Source organism: Branchiostoma belcheri, unplaced genomic scaffold, assembly GCF_001625305.1.
Source record: "Branchiostoma belcheri isolate BF01 breed outbred unplaced genomic scaffold, Haploidv18h27 scaffold51, whole genome shotgun sequence".
NCBI classification, from domain to species: Eukaryota; Metazoa; Chordata; class Leptocardii; order Amphioxiformes; family Branchiostomatidae; genus Branchiostoma; species Branchiostoma belcheri.
Window position 1 is genome coordinate 982,828 of NW_017804143.1, and position 19,308 is coordinate 1,002,135.

Below are 19,308 nucleotides of genomic sequence, written 5' to 3' on the forward strand. Positions count from 1 at the left end.
TATTGTCATAAAAATACATAATACTCACACTTGTGCGGGATTACAGTAAATGTATTGCAATTCATAGTCAACCATTTAAAGTTCCTGAATTTAAGTACACAGAACATTTAGAGTCTTTAACCTCTAAAAATAGTATCAATCAGAAGTGCTTTAAAATTCTTGTTCTTATACTAGTATGGGTGATTCCAATGTTCTCAGGAGTTCAGAGGTATAAAATCTGCTATTGCTGAGAAGATCTTGCATTTTGTGTATAATATGATGGACTTGTTACATCTAGGGTGCAAATGTCTTAAATCTTTGGAATTTTTATAAAACTACATTTATCTCCACCTCTTGTTAACAATATTCATATATCTTAAAATTTCCCCACTTATTAAAAAAAAGCATGATGATGAGGTAGAAAATTTGATCTTTGCACTGGAGCAATTCTAAAAAATTCTTTAAAAAGTTGGTTCTGCTTACTAAGCAATACAGCAGTAAAAATTAAGTTACAATGGCCTTTTTCTGATGCTAACTTCCATCCCAAACCTAAACATTAGGCCATGTTGATTTGATTATATGGATGACATCCGCGCGCGCATGAATTTTCGGCCGTTTCCAAAAAAAAAGAAAAGTTTTCAACCATACTGTAAATCGTACAAAACAGTTGCAAAATGAGCAAAAATATACCATAAGTTTACAAAAAAAATTAATAAAAACTATACCAATGTCGTAGAATGCCAAAATCAAACGAAAAAAGACGAAATTGTAAAGAAATGAACTTGAAGACTAGATTATTCGCCAAACCATATTCTGTGCCATTTGCTCAACCCTCATGACCATGTAGATTTCATAATGAAAAGAACTTTTTTTTTGCAAAACTTTTTTTTTATTCGCACGCGCGCATCAGTTTTGGGGCTCCCGGAGGATGTCATCCATATAATCAAATCAACATGGCCTTATTATAGCAGACCAGAAATTGTACCTTAGCTGGCTGCTTCAGAAAAAAACTCTTTGAGAAGATCCTTTTTGTTGACTTTTCCCATCGCATTCCTCGGTAAGATGGGTACAATTTTAATCTCAGAGGGGATGATGTAGCTTGGCATTCTGTCCTTACCCCAGTGTTTCAGTTCTCCAAGGCTCAAGCTAGCACCTTCCCTTAGCACCAGTATAGCAGCAACACGCTGACCCCACGTCATGTCAGAAACCCCCACCACTGCACAGTCTGCAATACCGTCATGGGCCAACAGGTGGCGCTCCACATCCAGGGCGCTGATCTTGTAGCCACCGCTCTTGATGATGTCGACAGAGGTGCGACCCAGGATGCTGAAGTAGCCGTCTCTCAACACCGCAGTGTCACCTAGGAAGAGGGAATTATATTAAATGTATGGTATAATGATATAATAAATATAGAATACAACACGGATTATTCCATATCGCCTGAGGTATCGGCCCAACCACGATCCGACTCGCGGGAGGGCTGGGACCGAGGGCAATGCAGAATACACCGTGCTGAATTTTATTTATATCATACCCACCCCAGAAAATGCGCCTTTCAATGCAAAATGAGCCAAAATTTAGTGTCCCTAAACCCAAAAATGCAACAACATCAATTCTAACGTCCAAATTCTGTATTTGAATTTAGGGCGAAATGCGCTCAAATTGTTCTGGAAGCCATGGAAGTCCGGCCTGGTAAATCAAAGACGACACATTAAAGCTGGTCAACCATACCGAGAGAGATTTTGACAATCTGATGAAAGAAAAACTGACCTGTCTTGAACCAGCCATCCTGAGTGAAGGCATCAGTGGTGGCGTTTGGCCTGTTCCAGTACTGTTTGAACACACCTGGTCCCTTCACTAACAGTTCCCCTTCCTGTTCTTCAAGTCCTGGGAAAACCTGCAGTACAGAAAAGCGAGGAGAAGTTGAATTTATATAACGATAGTTAATTTTGTACCTGTTAACCGTGTTCATTCTTATTGTTTTGTTGTGACCTGTACTTAGCCAAGTGTGGCAGAAATGTGCAATAAAGGTCTTCATTCATTCAGTATTACGTGCTAGAAAATTTAAAAAAAAAAAAACATGGAGAACTAAAAGTGTAATGTGTGAGATGAAGCAAAATACCTTTTTGATACCAACGTGGCTCATGTTTTAGCCTACCTGTGTGTAACTGTGGTTCCCCTGAGCCACTACAGTCCTGTCCTGTGAGCCGGCTGCACTGGTCTGCTGGACTATACGGACTTCTACTCCAGGCATGGGCTTACCCACAGTTCCTATCAACAGTAAGAAATCAGTTTACCATGAGCCTGTACATGTACATGTACATGTACAACAAAATATAAGAGGAAATGGAAAAAAAGAAGAGTTGGTATTAATGACAATGCCCCTACTGTACTTGGTGACAGTGAGTTCCACTCTGCGATAGTTGTAGTAAAGAATGACTTTTTGAACACCTTAATCCTTGGTTGAAAACTCTGGTTCATGTACTTGAAGGCTTGAAAGGAAGGGGCAATAAGATCTAACCGGCGCGCCTGTCCCCGTGCAGAGGGTTGGACAGCGCCATGCCGACCTCCGTCATGCCGTAGCGCTCCAGCAACCGGTGTCCCGTGATCTCCTCCCACCTCTCCATGATAGGCTGGGGGAGGGCCGCCGAACCGGACACCATCAGTCTGCAACACAAACAAGTATTGAAACAAACAGGAGTGAGTAGAAACACAAGACCCACTGACTTCCGGGACACTGGGAATCGAACCTGTGCTGAACCTGGACAGCCAGCTTATGACACCAGCACACTAATGACTATGGAATGGATCAATTAGCGGCGCTTGAACCCCACTGTTACATATGGTCTAGTGGTTAGGATTTGTTGCTCTCACCGCCGAGGCCCAGGTTTAATTACCAGTGTGGAAACCAGTAAAAAAAAAACAGGAGCAAGTAGAAACTACGCCAAAATTAAAGGTCCGGACCCATTCAAATGATCAATTAGAGGCGCTTGAACCCCACTATTACAGTATTTATGATAAGGGCATCATAAGGCTATGCCAATTCAACTCAAATCCTAATATGGCCTCCTGAACACTGGCCAAACTACCCCCAACCATGGTTAGGAGTTGCCTGTGTTCCTTTAATTGATTAAATTGGTGTGGCAAAAACTAGTGACTTCCACCCTCATTTTTTATATCAATTTGACAAGGACTTTTAAAAAAAAGTACAAAATGTATTTCCCTGTTACATACATTTTGTCTTCCACTATGTTACTGGAAAAAACACTATTTCTAGTGTTTCAACTGCAAAGATATTGCACACTCATGGCTTTTACTGTACAACAAAATTTCAGTACTGTAAACTTCAATGGATTTACATGTACAGTATTAAAACCAAGAGTACCACTCAAAACTCTTGCCAAAACAGTGTTCAAACACTACGTTGCTTCTACCAATAAAAGTCTTGGTCTGTAGATATGAAGGGTCAAAAGTCCTGTTTACCGACCTCTAAGGTGTTTCACGTGGCCGTCTTCACATGATTGGTTACCTGTGTCCTATCACGTGAAGACAGACACGCTCAGAGAAGATATCCTGGGCTCGAAATACTTTTTCTGCATACCTGCACTGGTGCAGGCAACACTGAAAATTACCTGCACCAACACTCAAAAATACATGTACATATAAACCCAGTACACAAACCAGTGCAGGTTAGGTGCAGGTAGACATCAGAAATACCTCCAAAGGTCCAAATTTACCTGCACTAATTAACCTGCATATGCAGGTGGTATTGCCAGCCATGATATCTGTATAATCAGGCAACTAGAGCTCACTCAAGCCCTGACATGCCCCCCCCCCCCTTCTGCAAACATTCATCATTGGGTCATTAATTTATTAACTATCATAGTGTCAATGGACTAGTTGATTGGGCCTCACCAATTCATTTTGTTGGATCTCGGATTTTTTCAGATACATTTGTTCATGTAAGTACAAATGGAGCAGGTAGGTTAAACAAAAATAAAAACAGAAAAAATTGACTATCTGTGTTAGACCATGGGAGCCACAAAGTCAACATACCAGACTGTTCAATGTTTCAAACTATGACTCTTCAACCTTAAAAGTAGTCTTGAGCTTATGGACAGCCACACCTTGAGGAACACCACACTTATTGATAACAGTATAAGTCCATTATGGTGTGTGCAGGTTAGAACTCTCAGTCTGATCTCTTTTTTTTTAGAGCTTGTACTTAATTTTATCTCATACTTCCTTATTTTCCAGTGGTGTAGGTAAAATTTGCTTGGTGCAGGTAATTTTCGATGTTACTTGCACCAATGCAGTGTGTAGTATTTCCAGCTCTGATGTACACATAAACCCTTGGACTCACCTAACCTTCTCCCTGCACACTGCCCTGACGTAGTCCCTGACGCGAGGTTTGGTGTAGTGCTTGTCGTAGTGTTCGATCATCTTCGCGTAGACGGTGGGAACTGCCATAAACACGTTCATCCGCGGGGAGACTGAGTCAGACCACTGGGACAGCAGGGAGGCACTCAGTAGGGCTTTCCACGCCTGGCAGAGTTTAAACAGAAATGTTGGATAAATACAGAGTTTACAAATTAGATTCAGAAATCAGAATACTGTATTGGCTAGCAATTGAAATTTTTTCTGTATCAGCAGACAGGCGTACATGAATACTTAACAACAGTTGAAATAAATAAGGTCAAAAACAGCACGAAATTAAAAACACTATGGGCGTTTCAAAACCTACAGTAATAAATGTAAAATGTAGCCTCTACCAGGCTACCTGAGGCAGCTGGAAAGAGCAGAAATTGGCCAAATAGAGAGAGATAACATGCCGGGGGAGTTGGTCCGCTAGAGAACTGTACTCTCCAGTGGACCAACTCCCCTGGCATGTTATCTCTCTCTATTTTGCCAAATTGTACTCTTTTCTTGCCTGGTTACCAAACCTGAGTCCTACATCTTCTATTTATAGGACTCAGGAGCTATAATAGGTTTGGTAACCAGGCTACTCCTTTCAGCCACCTCCTGAAGCCTGGTAGAGGCTAGTAAAATGCTCTGCTGACGTTTTCAGCGCTGAACTGCTCCATCATGGTGACCATGGCCCCCGCCGCCAGTGGACACATCAGGCAGTTCACGACCCCGTGGACGTGGTGCAGCGGCAGGACGTGCAGCAGAACGTCCGTGGGAGACCACTCCCAGCTCTCAACCATCCCATCCACCTGAAAAAAAACCCAGCAATTTACCTATTTACAGGCAAACATACATTTACAGTATTATGTTTACCTTTGCAGGAGGAAAACATATTGTTTTTGCTCTGTTTCTTCTTCCTCTTCTTCTTCTCCAAACAATTAAGGTTAATGACCTGAACCAGATGTCTGTCACCATGGTAACTAGTGTTGGGTTACATCATGTTGCAATTTTTTTAGCAGGAGGGATTTCGACTCCTGTCACCATATATATGAATGTGTTTGTGTAAGAATTAACAGAGCAGACCATATGGGGACCATATGTGAAGGTGAACATTATGCATTTACTTTGTTATGGACACACAGCTTGTAACTTAGTAAGTTTACTGCCAAAACTGGCAGTGTGTCATGCCTGAATGTAGAACTCTACCGGTTATGCGACACAAGCAAACCAGTAGATACCTGAGCCTGCAGGTTTTTATGCGTGGTCAGCACACCTTTGGGCCTTCCCGTGGTGCCACTAGTGTAGATTATCATCGCGTCTCTGTCCCTCCAACTTCGACTTCCCAAATCCAAAAGGATGTCCACACATTCTCCCGCGTTACTCTCCAACTCTTTATTCTCCTTCTGGATATAGTTCTCTCTCTTCAACAGGAGAGGTTTGACGTTCGAGTTTTCGGCTACGATAGCGGCTTTATCCGCGTAGTCTTCTGTGTAGAGGAGGACGGAGGATTGGGAATCTGAGAGGACATATTCCAACTCCGGCACGGGGTGAGTTTTACATAAAGGGACGGCCACACCGCCACTCATCCAAGTAGACCATTGGGAGATGACATAGGAGACATCATTGGGACACAGGAAGGCTATCCTTGCCCCCCTGACGTCGTTACTGGTACCCAGAAGTGAGGAGATTCTCTGCGAGAGGAGACAACTTTGTTGGAGCAAGTCCAGGTACGAGTGTGACCCGTTTCTGTCAATGATGGCCGTTCTGTCGGCGTATTTCTGGGCTTTGAGGAAGACGGGGATTCCTTGAGTTGATGAGGAGGAGAAGTAGAAGCCATTTTGAGGAAAAAGTGCGGTATTCTTGAGGTAGAAGGTTGGACGAAGGTTAAAATGTCTAACCCTGGAGGTGAAGATTCGAAGCAGCATCCTGTCGTCTTGGTCCTGACCTTTGCACTCTGTACCCAGGACGAGACGACTGTAAAATGGGGGACTAGATTTCTTATCAAAGAGTTTTTCATGCAAAAACAGAGAACAAAAGACAAACTAGTACATTTAAACTTATATTATTTCATAAATGTATTTAATTGGTTACTCATTATTCAATGTCGTTTGTAAAAACAGAAAATCTCAAGTATATGAACTTCCCTATAAAATAGTGATCACTGTCTAAACGTAAACATGGACGGCAAGTGAGCAAAGAAAACTTTTCCAACCCGGGCGATACACGAAATCTTGCCCAAACAACACAGGTAAGACGAAATTAGATGTTTGGGGTCAATTATCTACCAGTCTGAATATGTTTTTAAGCTTTGGAGTAAGAAATAGTTTGCGAAACCGAGTAAACGGCTACTAGCTGTCGTGTAGGGGGAGGGGCGAAGTTACGTGGCGCTGAGCTGAGCTGAAGTCTCTTCAACAAAATAATTTATCGATTAGCCAGATACATTCCTGCGTATCCTGGTTTTTCAAGGGTACAGACAGACGATAACATTTGATCGAAATAGCAGTTTGTATCCTCGAATAAACTTGTAACGTTACGAATATAACGTTTTAACCGTTAACGTTAAGTTCTTTTTTTTTCTTGAAAATATTTGTTCATCAGAAATTGCTTAACGTTACTAGTTCTTCTGATCAAGGAGCTTCTAGTACACTGTGTAGAAGCTCCTTGTTCTGATGAATCTGATTTCTTTGTTATTTGTTGCTGTTGTACTGTATGTTGTTGTTTACAATTTCCTGGACATTTCTCAAATTTTCTGCCGATTACATGTCATTTGCATAATAAAAACCCAGTCACTTTTAAAAGATTATGTTAACAACAGCTCTTTGACAACTGTGGTGTCTTTTTGTTGTGTTGTTGTTACTATCAGTGTTCCATCTCTAGAAGTCATGGGCAGGAAAGAAGTCAGCAATGCAACTCTGAGCGTCGACCAGTATAGGAAGAAAATTGGTGAGTGCTTCGAAATGTTTATCAATCATAATACCCAACTGGTCTTCTATATGATCATGATCTATATGAGTGATTGGTGTTTTTGTTTGCATCAAGAACATGTAAATTTCTTGAAGGCAAATTGTCAGTAGGCAAATCTCCCAACCGTTTTTGCCAACCACTTGATGGTGGCAATGTCATGGCGATTGCTTGTATTCTGTATATGGGGACAGCTTTTGTCACAAAGACAGTGTATATGTACATGCCCGTAGCCAGGGGGGGTTCGGGGGTTCGGAAGAACCCCCCCACAAGGCTCAAAGGTCCACTTTTTGGTCCACTTTTTATGTAAAGGTCCACTTTTTGGTCCACTTTTTATGTAAAGGTCCACTTTTTGGTCCACTTTTTATGTAAAGGTCCAAGAGTTTTCTTGAAAAGATGGACTGGAATCGTAGAAAAACTGCTCCCTTTGTCATTGAATAGAAACTTATCTCCGATTTTTCTTTGAAATCCTCTCAAAAACGCACGAAATGCCATTTTAGAAGGTTCATTTTTCAAAATTTTCCGGGGGAGCATGCCCCCGGACCCCCCCTAGGAACCTCGCGCCTTCGGCGCTCGCCTTGCGCCTACGGCGCTCAAGGTCCCCTCAAGCAGTGGGAAGAACCCCCCCATTCAAAATCCTGGCTACGGGCATGATGTACACTGCACATACTGGTAGTAGTATTGTAAACATGTAAAGCTGACCTTTGACCAGGTGGTCTGGACGTCTGGTCAGTCATGTGCTTTCTGACCTTTCGTGTCACCTCTCTGTGATGTTGCATGTTATATTCCATGATATGTCACAGATGTTTTTCTAGGTTCTCAGATTTGCCGCTGAATCTTTTTTTATTTGAGAAAGAAATCAAAGGATCACAAGTATCATACATTCAGGATATCATTCATAGTGCCAAAAATGTGTGTGCAAACTTAAGAGAATTTACAGTAAATATTTCTACCTTTGCAGGAAAACAAGACTGGAAGAAAGCCAAAAAAGATGTGAAAGCAACAAAACAGCTGAAGGATATGAAGGAGTCTGCAATGGGCGTGAAGGTGGCTTAAGTGTTCTTTTTTCACCTTTAAGATGTAATTTCTAGTTATGTTTTACTGATGTTGAAACAGCTTAAAAATGCTCCGAAAATATTTCAGAAAATTGAGGTTATAACCTCCTTGAGAAAATCAACTACATGTTAGTTACCATGTCTCACAATTTATGCCTATTGTTGACAATGCAATGTTTGCTCGTATGTCAATGTTTTAAGTCAATAACTTTTGTATTAACTTGTTGTATATTTTGTTTATCTTTTTTTTAAATCTTTTTTTCTGCAGGACGTGGCCTTGATAGTAACTGCCTTTGCCATCATGCTGGCAGCCATCTACATATTCCTGTACATGTACTTGGATCAACAGCCTCCTGCGAAATAATTAAATCATTTTAAAATCTATGGAACTATGCAAATGAATCAATTCTACAGCAATAGTTACAGTTAGAAAACTGCCATGCTTTTTCTAAGATTTTACATTACTGGTTGCATGTGTAATTTATACAGGTTAATATGAGAGGCAAACCAAATTGTGTCATGTAGCATGTGCTACCATAGTTTATGCAACTTACTAATGTAATACGTGTACTATGTATTTTGTGCATTTTGAATGTTGCATAGATTTAATGGTATGACTGTACACAATGTGTTGCATTTTTCCAGAAACATCTTTGATTTATCAACACATAAAGTGATAGTGGCTTACCTTAGCTTAAAATGTAGCTATATTTTAAGAAATTAATCACAATGAACATAAGGACCAACAGCCAATATCCATCTTACACAATTTTTATTAAAACTTTTGTCAAAATCAAGCATATATTTGTAAAAAGTAAAAAGGTGGCAAGACATTGTGGAAAAAAATAAATCATTAAATTTTCACCAATGTGCATTTTTATGTTTACCTTCTGTGTCCAGCACTCATTGTTATTAGACTTTCTCATAAAATTTTACTAAAAGAACAAGTTGTTCGTGCCAACCATTCTTTAGATATTTGGTATACATTCCACAGAAATAAACAGATTTGACAACCAAAAAAATTGAATATTAACAAGTCCTGTATTTCTTATCTTAAACCTAACAAGTTGCATTGAGTTGGCATTGCCATGTTGAAACATCCACGCTTCCTCCTACTTATTCTTGCATTGAAATGGCATTGCTGCAGCACCACAGTACAGTGACAAAAGGCTCTGCCCCGAGAAGTCGCCAAAAATGAAAAAGTACATGACTATTGCTTTCTGTTGTAGTTATAAATTGTGAATGGAGAAGCTTCTTGCATTTTGTAGATTACAATTCAAGGTAATAGAATTGAAAGAGCAGAAGGTTTAGTTTTGTAAGAAAATGAAGTAATCAGTACAATTAGGTGGGTAAAAAAAATCAAAAGGCTTTTTTTTGCAACAAATAGTTATATAGCTGAAAATTGGCACAGTATTTGAAATTAATTTTATTTTGCTTAAAGTGAGAAAAGAGAGTTCCTGTCAACAGCTTTTTGTATCATGATCTTTGAGTCCATTGATTAAAAGTAGAACTTAACTGTAGAGAGAGAAGCTGCACAAAATGTAATACCCTGAATACGCAAAATACTCCTGCATTTTTTTCATAAACATGAGAGATGGTAACTTAAAGAAAAACAAAGGATGACGTTACCACATCAGTTTGGAAAATTTTACCCTTTCCTTGCTTCAGCGAGCCTTTAGTGCTATCTTAATCTTAAGTACTATCTTAGCTGACATGACAAACATGTATAATTGTTGTGCAATAAAGTTTATGTGTTATCCTATAAGTAGACCTGAGTACGAGTTTTATAATGTTCAGTAGGTAAACTGGGAGATGGTGCACATGACGTCATTTCCGTCCTGGTCCTTGAGAGCAGAGCGCTGCGTGTAAGTACCCTGGAAAAAAAATAGAGAAAAAATAAGAACAGAATCTTAAAGATGATAGCTAACATATTTTAAAACTTGTTGATGGATTGCGCCACAAATTTAGAAATTGGCGATATTGTGCGTCCTCCTTTTTCTTATTGCATTGTTGTCAGATGGTACAGACTCTTTTCACACACACATATATACATACACAAACACTCAAGTGATGTACTGAACACTTACGCTTGGAGTATAGGATGGAATGCTGATCTCTCTTTGGACAACTTCGGCTTCTGTAACAGCAAGGAAAGATGTCTTACAAAGAGTAAAAAGTACATTCGATGATACGATTTTTTTCGTGGTGTGAAATTAAGCTATTGCATATCCTTTTTCTTATCAAACCTAGACTTCAAGGTTCGGTAAGATCGTTACAGAAAAAAATCGTAGGGTCATCCAAGAAGCTTCCATCAACGGTATAGAATGTCTTTGGGTCATCGGAAGGCACATGTGATCACAAATACATTTACAGTTGAAATCTTGAAATACCATCTATGTGACAGCTCTACACATACGTACTTTCCCGTGGACAGTCCAGGCCCTTGTACGGACACTGTCCGCTCGGGTCTTCCTCCAGTTCACAGGCGTCTTCCCACTGGTTATCGAACATGTCTCCGCCGTTATACTTCACCCACTGTGCACAGGACAGGCCTTCTACCTTCGGGAAGTCTGGGGAGAAAGACATCTTATATTTAAATGAACTTTCCTAGGTATTAACCCCTCATAGTATACAATTTACAAGATATTACTTTGTTTTATAGGTTTGATAGCTTTTGTTGAAAAAAAACTGTCAGGTCATGGCTATTTACCGTACTATTCCGAAGTCAGGATACATGCCACACCTCTTGATGCCACAGAAAAGACGCACCAAACATTATGTAACGGGTCACCCTCGCCAGGCCCCTTATCGACCTCTGCTTGGACAGTAGGCTATTAGTATCTTTTTTTTTCTTTCAATATTTAGAAAAAAGAGTATGTCTGTTGCTATCTATCTTACCCCAAGATGCGTTGAAGAAGATGACAGATTTGATGCCTCCGTTCCCGTTTTCCTGTAGCGTCGCTTTCCCCAGCACACGGGTGGGGTATTCTGAAAAACACAAAACAAAATGACGGTTAAAATCAGACCACAACTTACTATTTACTCATCTTGATTTTGTGTGTGCTGCTAAGGCAACAGTGGCATGGTTTTACTGATCATCCATCTTCTGTAACCCAAAAAACTGACCTGAGCGCGCTCAAACTAAAAGAGGATGGTGTAGATTTTTAGGGATGACCAAGCCGTCCAAGGTTGTAAAAAGAACAATTGAATACATAGAAAAAATGGCATAAAAACTAATAAAAGTCTTATTTTTCTTACAGACAGACAAACAGAGAGGGGGTTAGAAACGTACAAAATTAGCTTCCTTCGCAGACAGTTGGGTGGTGGCGTTATTTTTTCGGGGAGCGACGCGAGTTATGCTCCAGAGGGAAGGTCTTGCTGCCGAAGGACTTCGCCGGGAGAAACGGCGGCAAAATCGTCCCTCCGATCCGCGGCATAACTCGCGTCGCTCACCGAAAAAAATTATTAATTAACGACGCTGCATCATCAGAAGTCTGCGAAGGAGGCTAATTACATGAGATATCTACCGTGTAGGTTGTTACTGTGTGCAAGTTGATAGACATGTTTACCAGCGTTTCTGATGCAATGATTGGGGCAAAGTACATGAAAAACCCAGCATTGCTTGTTCGGGCATGTCAGCAAAAGTACGCGTCGCGTGCCCGCAATTTTGTGGCTTTTCATTTCTTGGCACGAAGCCTGGAACATGACTAAGAATGTAATTTGTTGTTTGAGGACGTCTGTCTCACGAAATACACAGGAAGCTGTAGAAGTGTTGTTTTGATCGTCGAGAATTCGAAGTCGCCGCGTTTGTCTGAAGCATGATTTTACAGGGAAAGTTAGCGACAAGAAAAATGCTATTTATCTAAAATCACTGCAAGGTTTCATCACTCCGTTACTGAGATTACTTTAACCGTTGAGTTTTCCACCTATAACCTCCTTGCTTTAACTAGAATTCTGGGGATAATCATGTATACGTATGTTAACAGGCAAACTCAGTCACGGTTCGAATATGGTGGATCTTTAAATATTTTTTGCCGATTTGCAATATTGGTTACTGAAACTTATTTTGAATTCAACGTGGTGTTTTGGTGTTACATTTAAAGGTGGTAACGGTTTTTTGGTGTTACATTTAAAGGTGGTTACGGTTTTTTTACGATGTCTCTACAGGTTTAATGTGGTGTTTCAGACATATCAGATGTTGACTCTTTTTCAATAAAGTCAACAAAGTTTTCGGCGAACACACTTTAACACCGCCGTCGCACGGATAGTTCACGCGGCGGGCCAATGTCCTCACAGAGAGTTTGCACAGGGCAATAGTTTGTTCGCGCGTGCGCGTTGCACGTCCCGCAGCCACGAACCACGTCTGTGGTCGATGCAGGTTGCGCCACGACAAGTGAGTTATCACGGGAACGATAACCTCTCTGCTGTGTACAGGCCAAAAATGCACTTCCCTTCTGTTAAACACCGCACTGTTTAGATGTACAGCATTGTTAACCTCTACCAGACTTCGGAAGGCGATTGAAAAGAGTAGAACTTGGCCAACGAGAGAGATAAGATGCCAGGGGCATATGGAGTTGGTCCGCTAGAGAGTAAAGATTCGTGTGCGGCAGACTGTACTCACTAGCGGACCAACTCCCCTGGCATGTTATCTCTCTTTTTGGCCAATATCTACTACTAGTATTTTTGAATTCAGTCACGTCCCGAAGCCTGGTAGAGGCTATTTTCAAGATGAAGGTTAGACATCCGGGTAGAACATTACTTAATACAAAATAAATCAAGCAACTGGATAACTTCTATGAAGTGTCGGACGTTTCAGATAGCATCTACTATAATCACGTTACTGATGAAAGATAGCCGCTAAACGTCTGACTGCCTCTGAGATTATCCCGCTGCTTGTGTTACGTAATCCCTAATCAGGGCCCGGCCACTTACGTCCATGGGGGTGGGCTTTTCCTAATCTTCATGCAAATGTGCTGTTATGCGTAGTATCTCCTTTTGTGTCTTTTGAGTGTCAAAAGAGTCAAACAAAGATTTTATCTGCCAAGGATTTAGTGTTCCCATAGAAACAAGCATCATCGTCTGACTTCAACAGTACAAGCGATTTGTTTCAGCCCCAAACGAAATTCTACGCAAAGCTGCGATTTTTACAGCTTTTTCTGCTTTCTTCTGCTTTTGTTTGAGCGCGAAACTTTCCCCCTGCTCGCGAAGTGAATCACGGCCAAGTTCCTCCTGGTGAAAAACAAGTCCTTGGCGTGTGACGATGACTCGGCCCCAGGCTATTGTTTAACTGACAACAGTTGGCTCACAAGTACAAGCGGGTGCAAAACAACGAAGCTGTTGTTTTGATCTGTGAGCTTAATAGCTAGCCTCTACCAGGCTTCAGTCTTCAGAAGCGGCTAAAAAGAGTAGAAATTGGCCAAATATAGAAACATGCCGGGGTCTACAGTTTGCACATCTGAAGAGGCCTAACTCCCCCTGGCATGGTACCAGTATCTGTCTATTTGGGCAATTTCTATCTACTCTTTCTGGCCGCTTCTGAACCCTGGTAGGCCTCTGAAAGAGCGGAACAAACAACAATCATTGGCTTCGCTTGGGCCACGAGATGGCGATGATGCAATCGCTGAAATAAACTTCCCCAATTCACAAACGTCGTCTGCAGATGACATCATCTTTTGGTCAAGTCAGCATTTTCGGGTGATGTGGCGAAATATACACAAATTGCATCACACATTAATTAAGACAAAAAAGGACACGGGAATTCCGGAAAAAAAACAACGTTTCACCAGTTGATCAGCTTCATGGATTAAGGTACAGGTTTTGTAACAGATAAACGTAATCACGGTCCCAAATGGGCTTATTATTTACTGATTTAGTGCAGTGAGTTAAATTAGTAAAAGCAAGTGGAAAAGTGCACAAGAAACAAATTTTTAACCCCACGAACTCAACTCACCTTTGGTAACTATACACTAATTTGTCTTAAAATTATTTTGACGCTAAGGCCAAGGTCAAACACACGCACACACACTCACCACAGTTGTCCCAGTATTCTCCGATCTCCACATAGTCGTTCTTGACGATAAAGTCGTCCCAGTACTTGGCGCCTTGGAGATGTCTCCTATCAGAAACGTCTGGCAGGTCGAAGCTGATCTTGGTCCCGTCGCTCTGTGTGTAGAAAACACGAGGTGACGCAGGTTTCTTGTGCTTGCTTTCCTTCTTATCCAACCCTAGAGGCTTCTTGTGGCGTTCTTCTTTGTTTTCGCGGTCTGTCGGAGTCGGTGTCTTCGTCTCGGAAGTCTTTCTCCTCGCCTAGGACGTCGTTTATGATATCTATGGCCTCTCGGCTGCTACTGGAGGAGCTGCTATCGGGACCCGGCTGATCACCCTGCGGGACGGAGTCGACCGGCGGCCCGTCGGCGTGCTGAGCTTTCTCCCGGAAGGCTTTCGCCGCTTGCCGGTTGGCCTCCAGCGCGTCCTTTGGAGGAGGGTGGTGGAAGAAGTGGAAGTAGGTGTAGAGCGGCGCCACGAAGACGAACACCACGCCGGCGCCGATCAGGACGTTACGAAGCCAAGCCATTGACGGAGTGAGGAAGAGTCGGTACGACTGGGCCGGGTCGGGTCGGGAATAAACAGTGGTGTGGGCTACCCTAGCTGGTTCCGCGACACTGAGCAAGCTACCGGACAAAGACGAAACAGCTAGATCAGCTTCTCTCGGCTCTGTTTACGCTTTGTCAACAGCTGGTCTTATCACGTGGGCCGGGCCCTTTAAAAGCAGTAGTAGGGTTTCGCTGTAAACTCCAAGCAGATGTAAGGAGGATCCGGCTCAGTCTCAGACTCTCAGGGTTTTCCTCGTGTTTTCGGAACTTCTAAATTCCACCTTTAAACTCCTAGAGCGGGGGAATACACAAAAGTAGCCTCTACGAGTTTTTGTTGCCTTATATGTTTTGCTTTTTGGTGGCATATCAGCTCTGATGGTACTCAGCTTGTTGTTCCCGTACAAACATTCCCTTTTTTCTACCTCTATGCCACCGCGAGAGTGGGATTTCAATGTTTTACTAGAGACTATGGCATTAAACGTTACTGTGATTACTTAATACAACCTTAAAACACCGTGAAAGCCTCCTTTTCTCGCGAAAAGCCTCCTCTTACCGCAAAATGTAACCACCAAGAAAGTAAATGAATTCCTTACAGTATATAGAATGAACGAATATATACTAGTAGTTATATTAGTTTGTACGGGATACTTTGCACGTTAAGGACGACAAACACACAGTCTATTTTCTCCGTCCGTTTAAATGCTGAGGACAAGACTTCCCGGCCGGCCACAATGACTCATTTGTCACGGTCCAAAGTTTCCTCCGAGCAATGACCGACGGGGGAATCTCCCATTGTGCAAACAGGGGGGCAAAGGTCCCGGGATCTGACATTTGCGGTTTCTTCACGTAACGATAAGAGAATGTGCTGTAAGTGCGCTGAATTTAGATTTGAGCAAACAAAAAGTTAGTACTTACTGATTGCGACTAAAATAACTAAAAGGAACCATACCTACTGTACCTCCCCCTTTTCTTTTCATCTAGTTAGACTTAATTAGAGAAGAGAGCGAGCGTATTGCACCTGTTACTAGGAAACCGGTCTTAATAACTTAATTTATGGTAGGCACACAATCAGTAAAACACGTTGTCTGAATGTAGCCTTCTTTGTGGATAGTAAAATTTGACAAAGATAGTGTGAATGATTAGCCAGGAGAGTGAGCCCGTGGTAAGTGTAGGGGTGACCCGGTATGCTAGGTTAAATTCCTCCGCACGTAACGGGCTCGCGCCTTCTGTCCTGTCACTCATCAATGACCAGTGATTTATTTGGACCTTTTCCTTATGTCTTCTCCATGAAATCAATAATGTATATCATAAATGTATACAGATATTTTGTATCCACTGCTATAGTAAATATCCTTTAGTTTGAAAGCCCATGCACTCTAATCTCTTTACACACATCGAATCACGTTTGAATGCCGTCTATCGCCAGGGCACTGTGCACTGCTTATGTTTTGGGACCACATTTTAGCAGTAACACTTATAGCTTCAGTGCACAGTGAATCAGCCCTAACCGCCCTGATGACAGACGACTATCAAAACGTCCGCTGTTTGTTTGTTTCGCACAACCTGTAAACCGCCTTTTTAGGTGTAACACATCAGTTTTGTACATGTAAGTACAAGCTGTGCAAGACCGGACTGTTAGATTTGAACACCTCACACCGGGAAAGACCCCTACTCTTTTCAATTAAGTGCTGCTGTGAATAATAAGAAAAAAACAAACTTCTATTCAATCTCTTTGCACACATGTTGTTTCGGCTCCTTGAGCACCTGTTTCGGGAGTGTTTATTGTTTCCAACTGATAACAAATTCCTGTGGCTTTCTGGAAAACCGCAAGATATCAAAGTGTGTTTTCTTGGCAAAGGTAACTATTTATACTCCAAGCAGATGATAGAAAGGTGTACATATCTTAAGAAGGCAGCTTGTTACATGTGCTTGGAAATTAACTAGGAACAGCAGGGCTTGAAATCCCTTTTTGTAATACTACAGTATCCGACAACTTTCACTTCCACCACTCAGAATTTAGTAAGTGTGAATTGTGATCAAAACTGTTTATAAACCATTGGCACTATTTTTCACACTGCATAGTGATAACAGTAAAAACAGCAAATGAAAATCCACATACACCAATATGTATATATATATATACACCCAGTACATAGACTGGTACATGGGGTAAGTGCAGGTAGATATCAGATATGAGTATACCTGCAAAGTTTCAATTTTACCTGCACTAACCTGCATATGCAGGTGGAATTTTCAGCCGAGTATCATGTCCCTTTTATAGGCAAACTTAAATGCATCACCCTCTATGATTGTTTATTGTTACTCTGAAACAAATGATAACATGCCTCACAGGTACAGCAACTGAGAGAGTAAACACGCTCAACATCACAACAGAAACATTTGGCACAAATCCAACAGTCTGGCCTTGACATTAGAAAACGTGCCTTTAATAATTAAGTCTAGATACTCTAGAAGGTGTAAGACGTGTCTGTCTCACTTGTTTTTTAGACTTTGTACATGAACTTTGATAGGTGAATGCAGGGCTGTGCAAATGTATGTAAAAGGTTACTGAAAGGGAAAACAGTGCCACCATGTGGCTGTTATACAAACTGCAAAGGATCCTTTTTTGTCTGCCTTCATATACTAGTAAGTAGATGAAGATAAGCTTTGTTATGCATGAATTGTCAAGTATTTTTTACCTCTGGATATCGAGGTATTATCTTCAGTGTGTTGTTTATTTGTGTGTGTTTGTTTCTGTGATGTCATGTTATGCAGACAGAACACATGACTCAGTGGTGAAAATTACAGCTCAGCTTTGCTTCAGAATCTGTGTACAGTAGTGATGTAACCATTGTCCTTATTATATTCCATTGTTTGATAAAGATTTGCTGTTGAAAGCCTACTCATGATACATGTAGACAAAGCATTTTAACATTACAAGTTGTAAGAAATTACTACATTTTTTTTAGTGTCCCTTCTTGTGTGTAAGGTTGATAATTGGCCTGGGTCTGTTCTTGAACACCAGTTTGTTCCTGATAACCGCCTTCACGAGATAGTCTGAGCATGTCACAGTGTCTGCTGACTCCCCCGTGTCCATACTGTCAGTGGAATCATCCTTCTTCTCCTTCTCCTTCTCCTTGACCAGAACAGCAAACGGTTTCTCCAACTCCACCACCTTCCCATGAAGCACGTGGTGACCAATCAGCAAGATCGGCTGCCCCTGCCATATATGGAGATAACAGAAACTTTACAAGACAGCAGCATATCGAGTTCCACTTCTAAAGACGGTGACTCAATGATTACGGTTTCTTCTTTTTTCCTTAGTTATTTTGGCATACTAGTTTATGGTATATGCTGGTCTCTACTAATCTCCAAGCAGATCCTAAGGTGGTAAGACAGTATCCATTGAGTGGCCAATGGTCACTCATCTGGCCAATGGACATTGTCTTACCACCTAAGGTCTCTATAGCTTTTAAAACTCCTACTAAATCCTGTTGAACAGCAAAATGTCATTAGAGTCTAGACATTGGGTGTCAGATGTACTTAAAAAAATATCAAAAAAATTAACAAGGATTTGTCCAAACCCCCTTGGTAAAGTGCAGGTCTCCTAGCCTGTTTCCAGGCAGCCCACTGCTGTCCCTGGTCTCCAGTACTCCCTGTAGCTCCACCATGGTCCACTCAGGACAGCCGCCCTCAGTCTGAGGCCTGGGTTTGAGGTTATGTATATTTGTTATATAATGCACAGACATTTTCAACATATGGTTGACTTAAGGCAAAACATGAAACCATCAACCATCATTTTTACCAAGGAGCTTTAAATTCAACTTTGATTTTTAGCCTCCTTGTTTTTAGAAAATGTAAAAAGTTTTTGTTCTCAGATTTGCCTCGGAGTCCATAGTTGTTTTTTTTTTGTTGAAGATTTGAAGAAAGCTGTTTTCCTAATTCTTAAAAGTGTTCATAAAAATATACTAAACTGAAAGCAAGGAGATCGTATAATGTCCGGGATTATGTCCTTGCTGAAAGCTGTTATGCTAAAACGTTATGTAGTTTTACTATATGCCCCCGGCCCCCCTCCCACCTTTCCAACTGAAACACAAACAAACACGTGATTTTTATCAATTTTCCAATGTCACGACTGTAATTTGTTCTATACTCACATCCGTATGGCGAACTGAACCATCCTGAATGTCTATGTATCACCGACAAAACGCAAATTCATCCACAAAACGGCTTAAAGTTTCTTCCAAATGTGAAATGCCTCTTCGGAACTTTCCCGCGCTTTTACAAATATGTTGACCTCGAGGTCACGACCT

At 41.3% G+C, this 19,308-nt stretch overlaps 3 protein-coding genes and 1 pseudogene across 3 annotated transcripts; 1 reads left to right on the forward strand and 3 right to left on the reverse strand.

Annotated features, from left to right (window-relative positions):
- Window positions 1–938: 938 nt before the first annotated feature.
- Window positions 939–6,352, reverse strand: LOC109480597 (acyl-CoA synthetase family member 3, mitochondrial-like). The gene is made up of 7 exons (XM_019782830.1): window positions 5,625–6,352; window positions 5,040–5,195; window positions 4,343–4,524; window positions 2,501–2,646; window positions 2,138–2,250; window positions 1,750–1,876; window positions 939–1,339 (listed from the first exon to the last, which is right to left on the reverse strand). Exons 1-7 carry the CDS (start codon window positions 6,309–6,311, stop codon window positions 966–968), a joined length of 1,785 nt encoding a protein of 594 aa, XP_019638389.1. The 5' UTR covers window positions 6,312–6,352; the 3' UTR covers window positions 939–965.
- Window positions 6,353–6,534: 182 nt separating this feature from the next.
- On the forward strand, window positions 6,535–8,791 carry LOC109480576 (triple QxxK/R motif-containing protein-like). Its single transcript, XM_019782806.1, has 4 exons — window positions 6,535–6,634; window positions 7,250–7,329; window positions 8,309–8,394; window positions 8,671–8,791. Exons 2-4 carry the CDS (start codon window positions 7,269–7,271, stop codon window positions 8,764–8,766), a joined length of 243 nt encoding a protein of 80 aa, XP_019638365.1. The 5' UTR covers window positions 6,535–6,634; window positions 7,250–7,268; the 3' UTR covers window positions 8,767–8,791.
- Window positions 8,792–9,394: 603 nt separating this feature from the next.
- Window positions 9,395–15,127, reverse strand: LOC109480575 (annotated as a pseudogene).
- Window positions 15,128–17,668: 2,541 nt separating this feature from the next.
- LOC109480591 (chromosome transmission fidelity protein 8 homolog) lies at window positions 17,669–19,255 on the reverse strand. The gene is made up of 3 exons (XM_019782825.1): window positions 19,153–19,255; window positions 18,580–18,700; window positions 17,669–18,215 (listed from the first exon to the last, which is right to left on the reverse strand). The coding sequence occupies exons 1-3, from the start codon at window positions 19,173–19,175 to the stop codon at window positions 17,961–17,963; spliced, it is 399 nt and encodes a 132-aa protein (XP_019638384.1). The 5' UTR covers window positions 19,176–19,255; the 3' UTR covers window positions 17,669–17,960.
- Between the last annotated feature and the right edge of the window lie 53 nt (window positions 19,256–19,308).

Bases quoted from the DNA above. Each gene is read 5' to 3' on its own strand.
- LOC109480597 (XM_019782830.1), bottom strand. From the start codon at position 6,311: ATGCTGCTTCGAATCTTCACCTCCAGGGTTAGACATTTTAACCTTCGT. The intron at 2,647-4,342 runs GTGAGTCCAAGG...TTTGTGTTGCAG, and splicing joins GTGTGCAGGGAGAAGGTTAG to ACTGATGGTGTCCGGTTCGG. The intron at 1,340-1,749 runs GTCAGTTTTTCT...CCCTCTTCCTAG, and splicing joins GGATGGCTGGTTCAAGACAG to GTGACACTGCGGTGTTGAGA.
- LOC109480576 (XM_019782806.1), top strand. From the start codon at position 7,269: ATGGGCAGGAAAGAAGTCAGCAATGCAACTCTGAGCGTCGACCAGTAT. The intron at 7,330-8,308 runs GTGAGTGCTTCG...CTACCTTTGCAG, and splicing joins CCAGTATAGGAAGAAAATTG to GAAAACAAGACTGGAAGAAA. The intron at 8,395-8,670 runs GTGGCTTAAGTG...TTTTTTCTGCAG, and splicing joins AGTCTGCAATGGGCGTGAAG to GACGTGGCCTTGATAGTAAC.
- LOC109480591 (XM_019782825.1), bottom strand. From the start codon at position 19,175: ATGGTTCAGTTCGCCATACGGAT. The intron at 18,701-19,152 runs GTGAGTATAGAA...CCTCAAACCCAG, and splicing joins GTTCAGTTCGCCATACGGAT to GCCTCAGACTGAGGGCGGCT. The intron at 18,216-18,579 runs GTTTGGACAAAT...CATATATGGCAG, and splicing joins ACCTGCACTTTACCAAGGGG to GGGCAGCCGATCTTGCTGAT.